Source organism: Gracilinanus agilis, chromosome 5 (genome assembly GCF_016433145.1).
Source record: "Gracilinanus agilis isolate LMUSP501 chromosome 5, AgileGrace, whole genome shotgun sequence".
Lineage (NCBI taxonomy): Eukaryota > Metazoa > Chordata > Mammalia > Didelphimorphia > Didelphidae > Gracilinanus > Gracilinanus agilis.
The window spans coordinates 44356144-44377566 of NC_058134.1; the positions used below are offsets into that span (position 1 = coordinate 44356144).

The 21423-nt window shown below is 42.0% G+C and overlaps 1 protein-coding gene across 1 annotated transcript in view; it reads left to right on the forward strand.

Moving 5' to 3' along the window:
* TMEM158 (transmembrane protein 158) overlaps positions 1-4143 on the forward strand; it is a 133250-nt gene extending 129107 nt beyond the window's left edge. Inside the window, exon 2 of the mRNA XM_044678903.1 lies at positions 3856-4143. Within this exon, the coding sequence (XP_044534838.1) occupies positions 3856-4143 (288 nt within the window). The remainder of the gene's footprint in view (positions 1-3855) is intronic.
* The last annotated feature ends 17280 nt before the right edge of the window (positions 4144-21423 follow it).

Consider the following 21423-nt stretch of genomic DNA (forward strand, 5'->3'; position numbering starts at 1 on the left):
AAAAAAAAAAAGATGGGGAGGGAGAGTATACACACTCTCACAGGGACCTCTGTGTTCGTGCTACTGGTAGAAGGACTAAGCCTCTCCCCACCTGACAGGCTCTGCTGGACTGAGCCTATCAAGCTGTCTCCTTTCAACAGCTGCCCAGGCAGGGAACCACTGAGAAGTTGTGTGTATTGTCAGCTTCTCTAGTTTCTCAAACCTGGGGTTGGTTTGAATGTTGATATGGGTTATTGGTGCACTGACTGCATAACGCTATGAGTCTGACTTCGTGACTATCTTCCCCTTCCCAATGGCCTTAGATACATCTACCACTCAGGAAAGGTACTTCAATCTTTGACTTGGTAACAAACAACTGTATTTAATTCTGGCTTAACAGGGTTAGGAACAAGGGAAAGTATGGAAGATCTAGGGATGCTGTTGCTAATTATCTAAGTAGATGATCAAAATTGTAAAGGTTGCTGGATCAGGTAGAGGCTGGAGATTCTTCATCTTCTCACTAACTGGCTTGACTTGGCCAGAGCCAAGCCAAAGAATAGAGAAGGCTGTTGATAATCTTCTTGAATGACAGCGGTACTGCTCGCTCTCTCTCTCTCTCTCTCTCTCTCTCTCTCTCTCTCTCTCAGCTCTCTTGATGATAAATATAAGTCTCTCAAAGTCTCTCAGGCAAGGAAGTTGAATTGCAGATATAGAGCTTACCCTCCCTCTTAAACCTCCCACTTCCCAAGATTGCTCCAGAATAAGCTGTCTTGTGTTGTGCATGATGGGTATTTATAGGGTTGGCTCCAACTGACTTTTAGCCCTGGCTCACGGCACCTCGGTACATTCCAAGGTCTCCAACTGACAATCTTGTCACTCAAAGTGGTGTCCATCTTGTCCTAGAAATTCATTATAACACTTATTATAAATGTTGGGTTCAGTATGCCTTTCTGAGTTTCTAAACTTTTTCTGTGTCATCTGCTGGCCTTCCCATGTGTCTATGTCTTCTGCAAAACTCCGAAAACATTTATAGCCATTAATTTCTTATGTCCACCCAAGATATGTCAGAACTTTGATAGAGAAAGTTGCAATGTGGAAAGGATAACTAATCATATTAATTATATAAGTATAAGAATGTTTGTCAGAATGGCTATTTTACTCTATAGCTAACTTCAAGAAGCCAACTACAACTGCAAGAAGTCTATACAAATTAGGAAGAAATCTGTACCAACTAGGATTTCAAGTCTATTTGAGTCAGTTTCTTGCAATTTTAACCTGTTAATGCAGTCACAAGTAAACAAGCAACTTTGTTCCTCTTTTTTTTTTGCCTATAAATATCTGTTGAGTTGACAGATGAGGTCTCAGAACAAACCAGGTATGTCTGCAGACCCTCTTACTTTGTGTGACTTGCAAACATGTTAAAGTCAATGTGCTCAGAAGATTTGCTCTTCCAGTATTTTTTCTTTATCATCCAATGATGTTAAAGAAAACCAGTCCCTAGGCCCTGTGGGTGCACCTGAGAGGATGTGGCTAGTCTCATTTTAGAAAAGTAAGTCTAGGATCTTTGTGTATCATAAAGTGCACCACACCACCAGCCACTCCAAGCTCAGCTCAGCTTGCAGATTACTCTGGGTACCCAAAAATGGGAGGGAGGATGGAGAAGAGGGAAGATGCTCAATTCTGACTCATGGATCAAGAACACAGTTAACTCAATTATCCATCCTTTAACTGGAACCATCTGTTCAGGTGACAGGAAGAAGAATACGGGACCTCTTCTGCACCTGCTCTGGGCTCAGAGCCAACTCCATCAGAACCATGGAGCTAATTCACCTGTGGAAGTGAGCCAACCATAAATGAAGGTACCTGGGTCTATTCCTTATCTTCATACTTGTGCCAGTGGCCTGCCACTGTGTCTACATGTGTGTGGTTTCAGCAGGGCAACTGAACTATTTTGAGACCTTTCATTTATCTTCTTGACTACAAAAAAAAGTCTCTAACCCCAAAGCAAGCATTAGACATAAGCTGATTAAATTTCCTTCCAGTTCAAAGCCAGTTTTTGAACAATCCAACTCCTCCCACTCCAGTAATGTTTATATATCATGCCTCAGTGCTCTTTGTGCTGATTCAAAATCCCACAAGCCAAAATGCTATCTTTCTATAGCACCTGAAGGCTCATTATGGCTGCGCTGTCATCTTTTCCTTGCTTCACTACATGATTTTGGACTAGGTCTGTTTCTTCATACTCCCGGACAATTAACCTTTGGTGAATTGACACTTTTGAGGAATTTAATATCAAATGACCTAAGGCACAGAGTTTGTCCAACTTCAGGGAAGTGTAAGATGATATTTGAACAATAATGCAATTCCAACAAACATCTATTGAGTAAAGTAAGAGGCAGCATTCATAGAGGTGACAGGATATTGGACTAGGAGTCAGGAAGACTTGGGTTCACCTACCACCTCAGGTATGTGCTGCTGAACAAGTCATTCACCTTTATGAACTTCCATTTCCATACCTGTAAAATGGGGATAACAATAGCAACTACTACATCTGGCTATTCAGTAGGAGCAGCATGGTCTAATTTGAGTTTTTTCTCTTTCTTCTACCTACCTTCTGATAGATGTGCCCATGGGCAGTGACAGACCCCAAAGTCAGCTAGCTGGATGATGGGACAGAAATCAGAGAGACTTAGATAATTTACAAATGCGATCTTACTCCTGAAACTCAGCCTGAACAGACTCTTAAATCTACTAGATGGGAAATAGAAATCCTTTACTTCATTTCTAGATTCTTCCTCAGTTTGTATGAATTTTAGCTTGGTTTCTACCCAAAGTGCCCTACAAGGAGTCAAGCTTTGGTTTCCTTTCTTCCTTTGGTTTGGGGCCCAAAGTGGGGATGAGGTTGTTTCCTGAGAGGCTAGGAGAGGTTCCTTCCTTACAGGTAAGTTAAAGACAGGGAAGACCGAGGAGCAGAGTCCTCCACAAGCAGAGTTTCCCCTTACCCACATGTATTAAGGACCTATTGATAGGCAAGCCCAACCTTCCTGGGAGTAAGTATTCTCCCCCCAAACCATCATGCCTACTTCCTGCCCAGTCCTGCTAAGCCATCATCCAGGAGAGTAGCTCTTATGGAGATGGGGACTGGCCACTGCCACAGTTACTAAAGACCCCAAATATTCTCAGTGCCAAAGTCCTTGATACCCTCAAATTGCTGAACATCAGCAATATGGCTTTATAGATGGAAATGACACTAAGGAACACATTTGCTCTGTTACTGTACCATCCATTGGCCAAAGGTTGAGCCCTCCTACATGCATTGTCTCAAACAGTGAACTTCTTGAAAACTGAGTTTTTTCCGATCATTCGTTCACTCTGTGTTCAGAGAGCACTGGGAAAGGCCTGAAGATGCTAAGTTTAGGTCTGGTCTGGCCCTTCACATGAATGCAATAAGGAGATAAGGCTGGTGCTCAAGGATGATAAATTCCCAGAGGGCACATGGATATAAAGGCGAAGGGAACTCTGGCCCATACCCCTCATTTGGGAGGTTGTACTGACCAGAAAGATTTGGAAGGGACCTCAAAGGCTATTCAATCCGACTTCCCCCACTCTTTTTTTATTTAACAAAGGAGAACATTGGAGTTAAATGACTTGCCCAAGGTCTCACTGGGAGTAAATGTCAGAGGCAGGATTTGAACCAGCACTTTCTAATTAACGTACAATGCTCATTTTAGGGATGAGGAAACAGGCTCACCTATATGAAGATAAGAGTTGAGTGAGATTAGAACCAGTCTCTCAATGAAGCGCCCTTTCCAGCACACTCGATGATACATATGTACAAGAGGTGGATGAAGAACCAAGTGCCGCCCTAGGTCTAAGGGAGGAGGCTGTTACCGGCCGGGTGACCAGGGCAGACTCCCTGGAGAAGTAGCAACTGGGTTAGACTTTAAAGAATGGGAAAGAATTCAGCGGGGTGTAGGGCACCTCTTCGGTGGAAGGGGAGGGAACGTCGGGAATGAAGAAGACGAGGCAGGCAGGAACAGCTCCCCTGCTGCCTGGGCGGGCGGGCCGGGGCAGAAGGGAGGCGGGAGGAGGTACGAAGCTGGGCCCTGTTGGGCGGGGCTGGCCAAGCCAGGAGCGCGCCAGCCCTCAGGTGAGATTGGGTGAGCGCAGCGCAGCCTGGCAGTGGGGGCGCCGCCGCCAGCCTTGGGCTCCCGGTTCAGCGGCTGGGGACGGCGACAAGAGTGGGCAGCGAGCCCCCCTGCTCCGCGGATGAGGAGGAGGGCGAGCCGGAGCTATGGGCGGCCGGAGCCACGGCGGGGCGGCGTTGGCGCTGCTGCCGCTGCTGGTGGGGCTGCTGCGACTGGGCGCGGTAGCGCAGGTCGGGCGCAATTTCGGCGCAGGTGAGTGCGGGCGCCGCTCCAGAGCAGGCCGTGGAGGAATCTGGAGTTGGGCTGGGGGTGGGGGAGCTGCGCCGATTGAACTGGGGCAAGGCTGGAGAGGAGGAGGCCCCCGGGGCTCCCCGCACACCTGGCCTCCAGGTGGAGACTCTTCCACCCGCGCTGGCCCCCTGCACCTCTCTACTGGAAGGGGCCAGGTCCTGCTCCCCTTCCTTCTGTCCCCTATCTAGGCTAAGGGATTACCAACTCCTTCCCAACTTGAGCAAGCGTTAGACCCGCCCTGTCCCGTCTCAAGGTGGGAGCACTTGGAAGTGTTTCTCTAGTAACTCCGGAAGAAGGGACTTGAGAGTGTGAGTCGTGAGCTTTGAGGGAAAGGTTGGAGAGGTCGGTGGGGCAGAAGGGCATTTGACTAGTGAGTGAGAGGGGGTTGGGCAGGGCTGGGTTCTCCAATTCCTCTTTTGTCCTAGGCCCTTTGTTATCCCCCCCCCCCCCCCAGGACCAGAAGAATGGTGAAGGGGAAATGACTTAGTAGGAACCTAGATACAGAGCTGGAAGACACAGGTCTTCTAGTTCTACCTCCTTCTTAGAAGAAGAAACCAAAGTCCAGAGAGGTTAGCTGACTTAGCCAAAGTCACACAAATCAATGAGAAAGCAGGGCTTGAACCCAGGTTCCGCGAATCCAAATCCAGGGCAACCTCCTCTTAAACCTTGACAGTTTTAAGGTTTGCTACGGGTTCCACCCCAGCTTTTCACTCTTGTTTCACCCCACCCTCCTCCTTTGGAAATATGCCTTTGGCAAATCAAATAGAAAATGAAAGCAACTTCCCCTAGTAGAAGTAAGGGTGTAATTTCCAAGTCTTTACCGATAATTGCACCTACAGTCAGCCAGCTAAGGCTGGACTCTCCATGCACCCCATTGCTCATGGTGCCGGTTTTATTTTACTCTTCATAAAAGAGGCTGGGAGGGGGAGCACTCCCATTAGGATTTAAATTAGGATTAAACTAAAATAGGCTTTAAAAAAATTCTGGACACTCCAGCAACACGCCCTCACTAGCTGCTTTGGGAGCATCGACAATCTAGCTAGTGATCAATCACAGGCAAGTGATTTCTGATGTTTTTGTTTTTTTTTTTAGGAGGGAGGTAGGGAAGGGGGAGACAGAGACAGACAGACAGAGACAGAGACAGAGACCCCCACAGAGACAGAGAGAGAGAAGAGAGACAGAGGCAGAGAAGAGGAAAGGGACAGAGAAAATATTTTGGTTTTAAGTGTATCAATAAACAAAATTAGTTTTGCTTCGGACCCTGCTGTCTTCACGAAGTAAACTGCTTTAGATGGCGAATATGACTTCCTGCCCCATTAGCCTGTTGCTATGATTTCATCCCTTATCATGGTGGATGTGTAATCTTTCAGTAAACTGAGAAACTAGGTCAGGTGTGCACAACCAGGGTAAATACTTGCCATCCAATGAAGTCTTAGTTAAATGGTTAAACTGATAATTAAATGCAATTCATTAATTATGTAACTTTTCTCATTCTTTTCTGCTATATCACTGAATGTTATATTAGTAAATAACATTCAGAAGATAATGCAGCTTTGTGGTGGAGAGAGCAGAAGGCCTGGAGTCTCCAGGCCTGGACTTGAGATCTGGCTCCCCCATTCACTAATTATGTGGCTTGACAAGTCACCACCTCTGTGAGCCATAGTTTCTTCATCCTAAAAATGGAGTGGATGATCCCTTTATGAGCTTCTTCATAGGATTGTTGGAAGAATTGAATTAAATGACGAATGTAAAGCACTTTAGTGCTACATCACCCAATCCAATGATATTTACAAAGCCCCCACCATTGGCAAAGCTTCAGATACTTTATCAGCATTATAAAAACTTAAATAGAAAAGGGCTTCTAAGCCACACATAAAGATCCCTGCAGGTGCACTTTGACTTAGAAAACCACATATTAACATCACCTGTGTTTTAGTGTACTTTTCTTTATTTTGTTAAATATTTCCAAATTACATTTTAATCTGTTTCCTGCTGCACTAAGGAAGCACATGTGTTTGGCACGTCTGCTTTAAGTCACTATGTTAAACAGGAATTCTCATCATTCATAGTGCTTTATATATCACAGCTACTAAAAAAAGTTTATTAGTTGAATAAATAATCTTAGCAGCTCAGGTCAGAGTTGTTGTAGAAAAGCTAAAGGGTCGGGGAGGAGGTGCATTTCTTAGTTATTTCCTCTAATTTCCCCCATTTTCCCCTAAGGTTTCAATCAGGATTCTTAGGGTATTGGGATCCATTCTAAACCAACAAGAATTTATTAAGGGTCTATTACATATAGATTGGAAAGTTGTGGGTCATAATTAATAGAAAGAGTTGACTCCAGAGTCAAGAAGATATGAATTCAGATCTCATCTCTGACTCTATAACCTTGAGTAAGCCATTTATAGCCCCTCAGTGTCCCAGAAGAAAAGGTATCAGCTTGTATCAGTTGAGAGAATTCCTCACTTGAAACTTCCTAAACCAATGACATAACAGGTGCTACACCAAAAAAGAAATGTTCAAGGCACTGGAGACACAAATACAAAATGGAAAAAAAAATGGTCCTTGCCCTCAAAGAACTTTCATTCATTCTATGGGAAGGGGATACATGTAAATGGATTGGAATGTATAGATCCTTTTAGGATAATATTTTAGTTCACTAGATATTAGGCATACATTTTGTTAAAGGCTCTGTCCTGGATACTGAAGACAAAAAGACCAGACAAACAAACAAAAATCCACAATCCCCTGCCATCAAAAAAGGCTCAGGGTACCTACTAAGGGTACAACATGTGAAAAGAGAAGCAAATACCAGAATAATTGAGGAAGGCCAGAGAACAGACAGATAGGAACAGAGGAAAAAGTGCCTTCGAGGAGGGAGCCTGAGCTAGAAATGTGAGAAAAGCATATATTCCATGCACTGGAATATACAAAAGTATAATTAGTGGTAGGAAATGGAGCTCACAGAGTCCAATCTTTTGAGAGATGAGGAAACTGAAGTCCAGAGAATTGAGGTGACTCACTCAGTCAGAGAGCTGATAAAGCATAGCAAAATTGGTATATATTCTAGGCAGGGATGTGCTGGTCAATGTTTCACTACTACCAAGGGTTGGAGGAGGAGAAATATATTCAGAACACTCATTTTAAGGTTAATCTGCTTTATTAACGCCTTTTGAGGACCAAGATAGCAAAATAATAAATCAAACCTTGATTTGTGGCATTTGTGGATTTCCAGGGGCAAATGCTCACACTGAAAATTTAACAGTCAGCTCTCCTGAATGGTTCAAGATGGCTCCAGCACATCCCTGACCTAGGGGAATAGTCTACATAAGGAAACAACATCCATTGAGTGTTACTTGGGCATTTGTTGCCATTTGATTCAGTCCAATCAGTATATACACCTTTGCTTAAATAATCAGTCAATCTTCAGCTTTGACAGGACACTATGGTCTTTTTTCCATGATCATTTCCAATCAGAGTCCAGGTTGTTTTCATTTAGGAAGTAGATGCTACATTTCTTTTTCCCTCTTGAGCAGTGATTCCCAAAGTGGGCGCTACCACCCCCTGGTGGGTGCTGCAGCGATCCAGAGGGAGGCAGTGATGGCCACAGGTGTATTTATCTTTCTATTAATTGCTATTAAAATTTTTTAAAAATTAATTTCCAGGGGGCTAAGTAATATTTTTTTCTGGAAAGGGGGCGGTAGGCCAAAAAAGTCTGGGAACCACTGCTCTTGAGGTTCACAAGAAAGTGACTAATACCAAGACAGAGTGGGGCGATTATCCAGTCACCTAGTGACCAGTCTGACTCAGTAGGGCTTGTGCTTTAAAATTAAAGTGAAATAGAACAGAATTCCAGAGATCCCTCAGGTGTCCTTCCCTAACTTGGCACAAGCAGTGTCTTTGTTTTGACATGCCTGTACTCGTGTTGCTTGGGATGGAACGTGGGGCTTGTGGCCAGGAGTTCCTGCTAGATTTATCAAACATGTTACTCCTTGGTACTGGCTATGCTGGAAAGAATCGAATACAGATAGATGCAGAAGAAGAGAGGCTCTGAGAATACCAAAGAGCTCAGAGTGGTGCTTGTGATTCAGGTCAGTGATAATTATCAAGAAACAGAGGCAAAGGTGGTGGTACTTAGGAGTTCCCAACCCTTAAAAGAAGATAGGAGTAGCTGAGTATTCTGCCTTAATGATGAAGAGCTGTTTCTACCCATCAATTATAATTCTGGTTTATAAAAATTACACTTACAATCAAATTATTTTAAATAGTTTTACCCAGCCTTGTAATTAGCCCTTCACCAGCTTCCCCAGATGGAAAACAGCTTATTCCAGCAAATAGGAGAAAGATGGTCATTTCTCTCTTTTTGCCTTCCCACTGGACCTGGACTGTGCTTCTGAAACACTGCTCGATTTGCCTTCTTCTCTAGATCATGAAGGGCTGGGAGAGGTCTTAAATAGCATTGAACCCAACTTCTTTATTTTACAGAAAAGGAACTGAGGCTCAGAAGGTTAAACAAGGGCATGAAATAAATGGCAGGGCTGAAATTTGAACCCAGGTCTTCTGACTCCAAATCTAGCATTCTTTCTGCATAAAGAAGAGTGGTCTGAATAAAACTGAAACCAATTTCAGGATTGTAAAATGGGTTTTCTGGAGAAACTTAATCAAAGTAGGTTAAAAGCACTGAATATAGGACTTGAGAATATTGTTTATAGTTCAGGACCCTGTTGTTCAGGCATTTCAACCATGTCTGACTCTTCATGACCCCATTTGGGGTTTTCTTGGCAAAGATACTGGAGTGGTCTGCTATTTCCTTCTCCAGATCATTTTACAGATGAGGAAACTGAGGCAAACAAGGTTAAATGACTCACCCAGGGTCACACAGCTAATTAGTGTCTGAGTCCAGATTTGAACTGAGGAAGATGAGTCAAAACTCACCATGAATAGATTTACCTTAAATAGACTTGAACACATATGTATATATTGACTCCTGTAGAATATAAAATCCCTGAGGACAAGGGCTTTTTCATGGTTGTCTTGTCCCTAAAGCCTCCCATACTGCCTGACAGATTGTTAGTGTTTAATAAATGCAAATTCTTATTGAATAATTGATGAAGGAAAAGCAAATCCTAAATATAGGGACTGCACCTCCCAGAAACTATTTAGCTGGTGGCATGATCTGAGTTCAATAGAGGTCTACAGCGACTACTATTACACAATAATAATAGCTATCATTTATGTAGCAGTATAATTTTTGCAAAGCACTTTACATATATGATCTCATCTGAGAGGTGCGAGCTACCCATTGTGCAGATGGCAAAACAGAGGCAGGCAGGGGGTAAATGACTTGCCCCAAATTATAGAGCTAATAAGGATTTGAGATAGGATTTAAACTCAAGTCTCCCAGACTCCAAGTCCACTGTGCTATCCATAGTGCCACCTAGCTGCCTCTATAAATTCTTTGAGGGTCAAGTTCTGTTCAAGTTTTTGCCCATGTCCTCAGCACCTAGTACTGTACCTAGTAGGTGCTCTAAGTAAGTACTTAATGAATTCATGCTTAATTGACTTATTGGTTCAGTTGGCTACTACATGAGCAAGAACCAGGACAAGGATTCCGTTCCCATCAATGCCACTTGATTTCACCATGTTTATAGAGTCGCCTTAGAAGGTCCTCTAACCGTAGCCAGTTTTCTTATAGACCTGTGTCACTTGTTAGAAGGGGCCATGTGAGAAAGTATAGAAGAATGGGCACAAATCCATCATCCTTGCTGGGACAATTCAAGTGTGGGCTTAATGATGGCAGGTCAGCAGCAACATCTTCATATGAAAGATAGCAAGCGATTAATAATGGTGACAGCTACAACTTGCAAGGCCCAGCATGTTTTATAAGAGACTCCATTTGAAAATGGAAGGTACTCTATGGATCCTTTAGACAAGGAAGCATTTGGTAGATATGGAGACTCAGGGTTAGAGGGGTTATGCCACTTGCCCAAGGTCACCCAGATAATGGAAGGACCACAACTCGAATCCTGGTTCTCTGACTTACATTCCAGTTTTCTTTCCACCAACCCATGGCTATCCTCCTGTGTTATGGAGCTCCATCCTAGCTTTATTCCTTTTCTCTTCAAATAATTTCAACTCAGTGTCCCTGAATCGATTGTTTTCTCTAGAAAATGTAACTGGTTTTATAATGGAAATCAATAGTAAAACAGAGTTGACTTTTCAGAAATTCATGTAGTGGCCAGACATTTCAGGACATTTATTGCCTAAATCTTGTGACTTTTTTTTCCTAAAGGGGAGTTCATTCTAGGTAAAATGACCAAAAAAAAAATCAAGTCCTGTTTCTATTACATGGTGGAGATGGGCCGAATTTTTGGGACTTGCTCTGCTTTCTGCTCAGTAAAAATCCAGCCGAGAAACTTGATCATGAAATTGTGGTGGTCTATGAAACAGCTCATGTTTTAGAGCAGTGATGGGCAAACTTTTTAAAGAGGGGGCCAAAGTTAAGGAAATGCTCATTTGTCAGTCTGTTTCTAAGGCAACTCTATGGAAGTTTCATTGTATTGTATCCCATTCATTGTATTCATCAGATTAGGAATAATGTCACCTGCTGCATAGAACACTTCAGGGGGCCACATCTGGCCTGCGGGCTGTAGTTTGCCCATGACTGTTTTAGAGGGTTCAATCCCTCAAATATTCAAGTGAAATGAAATCAGATTTCTCTTGGACAGATTATACAGCTGAACAGTCAGCACAAGTGGTGTGATTTTTAAGTCTGAAATAAAATTCAAAGCCAGGAGATTCCGATTTTCTACTTTCCACCCCTACTGAAGGACTAAGACAGAGACCCCTTTAGGATGTCAGAGTTTGTAAACCACCCCAGGAGGGAAAACTCCACCGCAGTGCAGTTTAACAGGCCCTTCCTGTTGTTCTCTCTGACATTTGGCCATATGGGTTATCACAGAATCTTTGGGGCCAATAAGGAAGTTTGCACAACAGACACTGTATATCCCCTCCTTCAGAACTGAGTACAAATGGAGAACATCCTTGCCTGGGTGACACCAGGATCTTCTTAATGTCATGTTGTGGTCTAGAGATGGAACACCAGTCTGTAACCTCGGCAAAGCTTATTTTTAGCCAGATACTCAGCAAAAAACAGTAGATTTATGGAAGGAGCCTTAAACCTTTGGAAAACTCTTAATGCCTTAGAGGTCCAGCTAGTTTGATGATTATTATTGATATTTATATTGCTAAGAACCCACAAATGAAAATGGTATTTGGACTAAGGAAAATAGATTTGGAGAAATGTTGCTGTTATGCACTCCTGACAATCTCTCTGATGAGTCTTTTTTTTTTAAATCCTTTCCTTCCATCTTAGATTCAATACTGTGTATTGGTTCCAAGGTAGAAGAGTGGTAAGGGCTGGGGGCAATGGGGTAAAGTGACTTGCCCAGGGTCACACAGCTAGGAAGTATCCAAGGCCAGATTTGAACTCAGATCTTCCCATCTCTAGGCTGGCTCACTATCTTCTGAGCCACCCAGCTACCTCCTAGCCCATTGTACTTTAAACCTTACCATGGTTAACAAGGACATAGACCCTGATTTGCCAGGAACTTATGATGAAGTAGAAAAGATAGGCTGGGTACATGTAGCATGGGGATTGATCAGAGGATCTCCAGCCAGTCAAGATCCTGAGTCCACTTCATGAAATCAGAGACTTTCTTGATCAATGATACATGTAAAACCCCGTGGAATTGAGTATCAGCTAAGGAGGGGTAGGGGGACTTGGGGGAGATGGGAAGAACATGAAATATGTAACTATGGGAAAATATTCAAAATTAAAATAAAAAAATGAAATCAGAGACTTTGAGTATCCCGTTTGCAGTTTGTAAAAGGTATCTGACTCTGCATGGCAGAGTTTACATATTAAAGGATCAGGAAACTTGGCACAGGACTGGCAGAGACAATGAGCTTGCTTTGGACATTTTCTCCATCTCCAGCCAAGGACTTAAGAGTTTAAAAACAAGGTATTACTCCTGGTTAAGTCATTCAAACTTGAGGTCAGCTCAGGAGTCCACTCTGCAGAAGGAAGTCTGTTCTTGAGGACCAGTTTGGACCCTTTCAGGGTTCGACACGGCGGGAAAGGAACTTCTCTCCCCTTCCCCATCAGTAAAGGCATCTGATGGCAGAACCACATGGCCATAAGAGACACATATTTATAAACTAACTGAGAGAGGAATTCCAGGATATCACTTCCTGAACCCTAACCTTCTGTGTGGAGAGAGTCGAGAGGAGGGAAAGCTTTGGCCCTGGAACGTATTGACAGTAACTTATTCCCATTGATCCTGGGGTAAGGGTAATCCCATAGCAATGGCAGGACCAGGCAAAGACTGTTGAACCAGAATCTAGAGGTGATGAAAATGACTGCCAATCCTGCTTAGTGAGCTCAGCCCCAAACAGGGCACTCAACATAGAGCAGGTCCATGGGCACAGCAGAGCCACACACCTAATTCAGACATCATAAGAAAGCATTCGGGGGCCTACAGTGTTAAAGGTATTAGTTGCCCCTCTGCAAATGCCACCCGTATGTGGAAGGGTCCTGTGCCAGTGTGGCCTCAAAATGTGCTTTTGAAAGGGGCAGCTCAAAAATCCATGCCTCAGCTGTCTCTGTCATGGATGTGGCTTTGAATCTCTCTGAGCTCTCTGGCTAATTGTTCTGAGATCACTCCTTCAGGTCCTATCAGGGTAGCTTCTAGATAATAGCAATAATGACTGTTCTTGTTGACATCACACCTTTTTTCTGAGCGGCCCCAGTGAGTATACAAACATCTCATTAATTCTCACCACAGCCCTGTGGGGGAGGTAGGAGGCAGGTGCCATTATCCCCACTTTACAGATAGGATTCATGCCCTGAAAGCTGGTTCTTCTGGCTGCTAGAGGTGACACCTCCACCTGTAACTTGGACAACAGAGATACTGTTTGGGCTCCTGACTTTTGCTGCCTCTAGAAGAGGCGTGTTTAGGGCTATTGTCCACTGTTTAACTTACAAGTGGTCTTAGATTTAGAGTTGGAAGAGATCTTCAACTCCTTCTTTGTATAGATGAGGAGACTGAGGCCAAGAGAGAGGAAAGGTCACACAGCCAATAAATGATGGATAGGATTTGAACTCGCTTCCTCTGGTGGCAAATATGCAACTCTTTTCACTCCATTGTGCAATCTCTACTTAAGCAAAAGGGAATAATCTCTTCCATTTTCCTTGATCGTACCAATCAATCAACAAAGTGTATTAAGTGCCATAGAAGAGGCAGCCTCAAAAATGGGAAACTTTGTGTTCAAATGGTGCTTTGACACATGCTAGTTGCAGGACCCTGGACAGATCATTTACTTCTCTGTGCCCTAGGCAATTCTACCAGACCAAAAGGTGTTGAGAAGATACTGATTTGAGTCCCAGGTTATATTTCACCATCTATAAGAAGCTTTTCCCAATTCCCTTTTAATGTATATTATATATAATATATGCACAAAATTAATGCCTTACAAGTGCTATAGAGGCATATAGATACAAAATAAGTACTATATAATGCTTTATGCGTATGTATACAAACAAGGTAGCTTAGAAAGGAGGTGCACTACGAGACAACTAGATGGCTCATTGGATTGAAAGCCAGGCCTAGAGATGGGAGATCCAGGGCTCAAATTTGTCCTCAGACACTTCCTAGCTATGTGACCCTGGGCAAGTCACTTAACTCTAGTTGCTTTGCCCTTGTCACTCTTCTGGCTTAAAATTGACTAAGACAGAATATAAAGGGGGAGAGAGAGAGTGAGAGCGAGAGAGCGAGAGAGCGAGAGAGAGAGAGAGAGAGAGAGAGAATATGGAATGCCATATTTGAGGAATATTAAGAAAATTAGAAAACACCATGTCGTTTTAAAATGTTCACTTACTATATCTTTTGGAGAACAGAGTTACACTCTTCTAGACCCACATACCAAATCTGGTTTTTCAGTTGGGCAATTTAGGAGTCTCTATGTTCATTCACTCTTTAAAGTCTCAGAGATGCAATTTAATACAATGCAGGCCTGACTCACTGAGTAATAACCTTGTAAGAGGTATATCACAATTGCTACATCAGATATGCCAAATTGTCTGCTTAAACCCTCTCATTTCCTCAGCTACATTTCCAAGAGAACTCAGCCTTTCTACGGGTAATCCCATTTCTTGTATTTTTATGTTGCCTTTTGTGTGATAGTTAACATTTATATCAGTGACTTGGATAAAGATGTAGATGGTACATTTAATAAACTTACAGCTAACACAAAATTTAGAGGAAGAACTAATCCACTGATCCCAAAGGACTTTGACAGTTCATTTTCAATTCTTTCAACTCTTTGTAACCCCCATTTGGGGTTTTCTTAGCATTGATACCAGAGTGGTTTGCCATTTCTTTCTCCTGATCATTTTACAGATGAGAAAACTAAGGCAAACAAACTTAGTAAGATGAGTCTTCCTGACTCCAGGCCTGGCACTGTAGTCACTGCATCACTTAACTGCTTACGAACACTGAATTAAATTTGTTGGAGATTAATATAAAGTCTAATCCTTGGCTTCAAAATATAAGTTTTACCAGTATGTAATGAAGGAGGCATAGTGAGATAGCAATTTATCTGAAAAAAGATCCGGGGTTTTTATTAGACTCTGCTCAGTAGGAGTCAACAGTGTGCCATGTCATCCAAGAAAGATGATGGCACTTGAGACCATTAGGAAAGGACTGGAGGACCACATGTTGGATTTGATGTAGTAGGAATACTCTTTTAGGTAGAAGACTGACCAATTGGGCTCTGAGGCTCCTTCTGGATCTGAGATTCCATCATAGCTTGGAACTCAAATTTGATATTTACTGCGAATGACCCTTATCAAACGTAGCCATCCATCCCAGTTTCCACGTTGGTGATCTCATCGGCACATCATGTTAGGGCAGAATTTTAAGATGGAAATTTTGTTTGATTTCAGTATAATAATTTTAATAGTGGAGTGGAAGAATGAATCATGTCCAAATAATAATATCTGGCTCTTTTCCTGAGCATACAGAGATTCAAAATGTGCTTTACATATATTATCTCATTTGAGCCATACGAACCTGTGAAATAAACACTATCGATATTATTATACTCATTTTACAGATGAGGAAACAAAGGCTCACACTGGTTATGCAGCTGGCCTGTGGGTACAGAACTAGTCATGAGCATCAGACATAGGACTGGAACCTGGTTCTTTGCCTGAAACAATGACCACCAGCCACCCTTTCACCTAGAGCACAGTACTTCCCATGTCCACAGTTGTGTAACTGTTGGAAAGAAGATTCAGATACCATATAAAATAGTTCTTATTGTCAGCGAAATGTCTCCCTTCCCTTCCTATCTCCCTCCCTCTTGGATTTTTCCAGCCAGGAACCAAACCAAATGAATCAAACTTGAATTTCTAGTGATATAGTATTTCCTGCCCTGCCATTAGACTTGGAAGGACAATAGAAATGAATGTGAAACAAGCCATTTTCAAATGGAGCCTGAAGTAATCTGGAAGAATAGTTCATTCTACTCTTCACTTATTTTTAGTTAGCCAGCTCATGGTTTATGTTCAGTCAAATAAATAGGCAACATTTTAATAACTCATCTGTCTCAACTAATCCCTGAAGAATGTACATCCTGTAGTCACATCTGTCTTGCGGTAGCTCACATCTTGTCAAACTCTTACCCTTAGGCCAGGTTCTGTCCTTTCTATTTATTTTGTCATGGAGCGAAAGAGAACAAGGTACTTTGACAATGTCACTGATAGGTATTCCAAAAATAATTTTGGCCATTTTTTTCTGTCATAATGGTAAGGCTGTATTTTCTTTACTGTGATTTTTCACTGGAAACTTACATTTTCCCAGTTCCTAGCATGGTTTGTACCTCTTCGAATTGATCTTAACCTCTTGGTGCAATTAGAAATTATATAAAATTTTGTTTCTTGTATCATGACTTTTTATTTTGAACATATATACTAGGAATCATAAAAGTCACTTGGCAGCTCAGAGTCTGAGATTTCCCCATTATAGGAATAAAAGGGTATGGGGCACCCTCTAAGGAGTTTCTCCTAACTCTATATCCTATCACATTCTATGAGCAATCAATCAAGAAGCATTTAATTAAGTTCTTACTGTGTTTATGACTATGAGAGGGGAGAGCAGGATTGGAAGAGAGGAAGGAAATGAGGGGGAGAGGAGGGCAAAGGAGAAAGGAAAAGGGACAGAGGGAGGGAAGGAAGGGAGGGAGGGAAGGAGAGAAAGAGGGAAGGAAGAAAGAAAATAAGGAAGGGAGGAAAGAAGGAAGGAAGAAAGGAAGGCAAGGAGGGAGGGATGGAGGAAATAAGGGAAGGAGGAAAGAAGGAAGGAGAGAGGGACAGAGGAAGGAAGGGAGGGGGGGAATGAAGGAAGGGAGTGAGGGAGGGAGAGGAGGAGGGAAGGAAGAAGGAGTGCACATGCCATATCCTGAAGTTGAGGAAACAACAATGACTTAAGAATTAGAAAATCTAAGTTCTATTCCTGGCTCTGCTTCTAATTCACTGTAAATCACTTGGTTAATGATTATTTTACCTCTCTGGTCCTGGTTTCCTCCTCTTGAGAGGAGGAAATGAGAGAGTTAGACACTAAATGATCTCTCTAGGTCCTTCCCAGCTCTGACATTCTCTAGTTCCATAAGCCTGAGTAATAATCTGAAGCACTTTATGAATCACTGAAGACATTTAATTATAGTTTTAATATTCAGTGTATTTAATTGTATTCTGATTTTGTGAAGAATGCTAATGTAGGTAGAAGTCAGTAGTTTTTAACATTGCTAACATTTTTGGAGTAAGATGACCCCCTTTTTAATACCTCCCCAAATCTCATGTACTTCCAGAGATTAATAGTTGTTAGTATTTGTTGATTGAGGGAATTACATAATAGCCATGACTGTAAAAGATGAAGGATAAAATATATCCACAGGGCACTGAGTTGGTTCAGTGGATTGAGACAGGAGGTTCTGGAGTTAAATATGGCCTCAGATACTTCCCAGCTGTGTCACCCTGGGCAAGTCACTTAACCTCTATTTATCTCAGTTTCCTCATTTGCAAAATGGGGATAATGATAGCACCTACTTCCCAGGATTGTTGTGAAGGGGAAAATGAGGTAAATATTTGTAAAGCACTTCACAGACTTTAAAAATGCTACATAAAACTATATAAATGCTAGGTATCTGCATCATTAAAGTAAGAAGGAGCTTCTTATTGAATAGGACACTAATGACTTCAAAAGATCACATTGGCAAGTGAGTGGAGGATGAATTAAAGTGGGGAGAGACTTGAGATGGAGCAGCCAACCAATTTTTTTATTCTTCAGTTGTTTTCAGTCATGTATGACTCTTCGGGACCCCATTGGGAGTTATTGATAAAGATATTGAAGTGGTTTGCCATTTCTTTTTCCAGCTCATTTGACAGACGAGAAGACCGAGGTAAATAAAGTTAGGTGTCTTGCCCAGGGTCACAAAGCTAGTAAGTGTCTGTGGCCAGATTTGGACTCATGAAGATAAGTCTTCCTGACTCCAGGCTTGGCACTCTATCCACTGTACCACCTCGCTGGCCCTACCTACCCAATGGGCTATAGCAGTATTCTAAGTGGAATGTGATGAGAGATCTGGACTGGAGTGGTAGCTGTGGGAATGAAGAGAAGAAGAAAATTAATTGGCTTCACAGAGGAGCATGTGTGAGAAAAGAGTCAAGGTAGAGAGCCTGGGTGCCTGGGTCCATGAAAATGCCCTCCACCGTAACAGGAACATTGGGAAGAGGGGGCAAAGAATCACACTTTTCACATCATCATAACCACGTGAATATTAATTTAACCATCAGTGCTCTAAGCATATAATCCTTGCCCAAGCTAGTCAATGGACTCTGGATAGACATGAACTCTAGCAATACTGACTACGTAAAAATTCAGCTTGAAAACTTAAGGCAGGTATGGCTACAAGCAAAGCTAACTCACACCATTTCCCTGGGGAGGTAAATTAAGAAGCTTCTGGACTTGGTTTCGTTACAAGTTCAATGGCAACAAGAAGCATCATTTGCTGGTCATCATGGTACTCATAATGAACATAAGCAAAAAGGGAAAGCAATGTTTGCCAACAGTAACAATGATCTTTAATAATGATAGAGTGTATATAGTGATTTAAGGTTTATAAAGCTCCTTACCAATGTGAATTCATTTAATCTTCACAGTGACCCTGGAAGGTAACTGCTGTTATTATCCTCATTTTTTACAGATGAGGAAAATGAGTCATACAGAGGTTAAGTGACTTGCCCAGGGTCACACACCTACTAAGTGTCTGAGGTTGGGTTTGAACTTAGGTCTTTCTGACTCCGGGTCAAGCCTTCTATCCACCACACCATCAAAAGTATATGCCATTGTCATGAAGCATGGCCAGTACATAAATCAAATAGAAGAGGGATTCTCTAAAGATGGTGAGACGCTTCAGATGTTCCTGTTTGCAATTATATCAGGAAATTCCAAAACCTCCTAAAAGGAATCTGTAATGATTCAAAAGAGTTCATCCTCATGAATCATACAGAAGAACAATTCACAAAAGGTAAATGGGAGAATGCCCATCCCACCTGACATTCAGTTCATTGAACTAGTCTAATATCTTAGACTGACACTCCAAATGGACGATAAACTGGGCTAAACCCCCCCAATTGCTCTCTAAAAAACAAAAACAAAAAAACAGGACATATTCTAGTTGTGTGAGCCTAGATAAAATATTTAACCTCCCTGTCTCAATTAATTCATCTATGAAATGGGGATAATAAGAGTGGCTACCTCCTAGAATTGTTATGAGGACCAAATGAGTTAACATATGTAAAGAATTGATATATGTAAAACACTATAAATGTTATTCATATTTTAGTGTTATTATTAACACACAACTTTCTAGCAATCCTGAAAGAAATGACCCGTCCAAGTACATGGTGCCAGGGCAGCTATATAAAAAAGACCCAGAGGAAGATTTTCAGCCTATTAGGTGGAGCTGGTATGGACAATTCAAGGGAATATATGAACAAGAGTCACATAGGATGAAGAAGCATGGATCCATTTTAGCCTGTATCATTGGTATGGATTGCCATATTAACAAAATCGCAGCTTCATTGAAATATTGCAGAAGTAGTCCATTCCTCAAACATGCTGCATAATTAATCATCTATTATAAAAGTGATTGGCAGAGTATTTTATGTTTCTCTTGGGCCCATTACTTTCCTTTAGGTAAGAGTGAAATCGCTGTTTTGATTCACTGTGACTTGCAAGATTGGTTCAGTCTTAGATGAATAGCCTGGGACTAAAACGGCTTGAGAATGATGGAAATCCACTCAGTTCTGTGCCATTACCAATGTCCTCCCTATGGGAAAGAGGAGAGATATGGGAGTGGGGCTCTAGTTGATGTTCCTAAGAGGAGGTACAGGTTCATTTTTTCATCTTCTACATAGTTTCTTCTCCATCCATCTTCATAACCTTCATTGACTTTCAAGTTCATGTTGATTTCACACTTCAAGGTTTTAGCAAATCAAATCTTTTTAACATTTCATAAAATATGAATGCGATATAAAATGGCCCTAAGGCACTTTACTGTGTAATCATGAATTATTTACAGTGGTCATAAACTGAATTATGTTTGTTGTTTAATTCAAATCAAAGTTCCCAACTTAATATCCCTCAGTGTTCAAAGCCAGGATGTTTTATAGGTTTCTCCATGGCTGAGTTCCTGTTTTCTGTATTTATTCTTTTCGTCACTTTCTGCTGCTCTGAATCAATGCAGTTTGATTTAACCCTAAATTAAACTTAGCTTTGGGCTGGGTTCACCCGATTGGTTATCGATAGCAGTAACAATAATTCACCCTTATGTAGCACTTTGTAGTTTTCAGGCTTTTACTGTAAGGTGGACCATGCAAATATGATGTCCATTTTATAGCTAAGGAAACTGAGGTTCCAAGAGACTGTGCCCCCAGTTCCCACAATTATTAAGTGTCTGAGTAGGCCTTCGGGTCCAGCATCTATGACTCTTGGCTTAATGTTTTTCTCATTATATCACAACATTACAGAACTAGATAATGCAGATCCCCAAAGTCCAGCATCGCCAGACCATTTTTCGGACAAAGGTGGCTTGGAGGGAAGAGACTTCTATACTGTTGTTAATGAACAGAAGTGTCTCCATGGTCTCCTTTTTGGGCCACTGATTGACTCACTTATGTGTTGGGAAGTGGGTGCTGCCATCTTGATTTAGATGAGGAATGAGATTCTTCTGAACATAGTCAGGAGGATCAAACTCCATCTAATCCAGGTGATTAATCAGGAGTGGAAGGTAGATAGATCACAGTCCCGATTACCACTGATTGCTCTGGCTCTCAGGGCCACAGCAACACTCAGATGTAAGAGCTTCGACCTGGCCATCTGGGCTTCCGATCAGGTTATCCATCCTTCTGCATGCCTGAGACATCTCCTGTGATTCCCTGTTGGACGTAGGGTTGGGGAGCCACGTGCTTGCATGCCTGTGAGTAATCAGTTGCCTGGCCCTGATCCTCTGAGTGCTTATGGTCCTTCTTTGGGTTTCTTTACCATTTTAATAATTTCCTTGCAATTTCATGGACTTGTTAAGAGATGAACCCAGAGGGAAGATGAATATTGCAAAAACAGGTATTTCAATATTTCGTTTTTGGGGATTAACATAGGGCAGGCTCCAGATCTTTTCTTAAGAATCTTTGGTTGAAAGAAATGATGTGAAAGTAAGGGGGAAAACTTATCTGTGCCAAGGCATCTATGAGTGGGATGTTTATATTATTGAAAAAACTGGAAATAACCTAAATGTCCAGTGTTTGGGGAATGGCTAAATAGGTGTCATAGATTAAGTAGGAGTGGGGCTATGCACAAAGGGGTTTCATTGCTATGAAGATTGATAA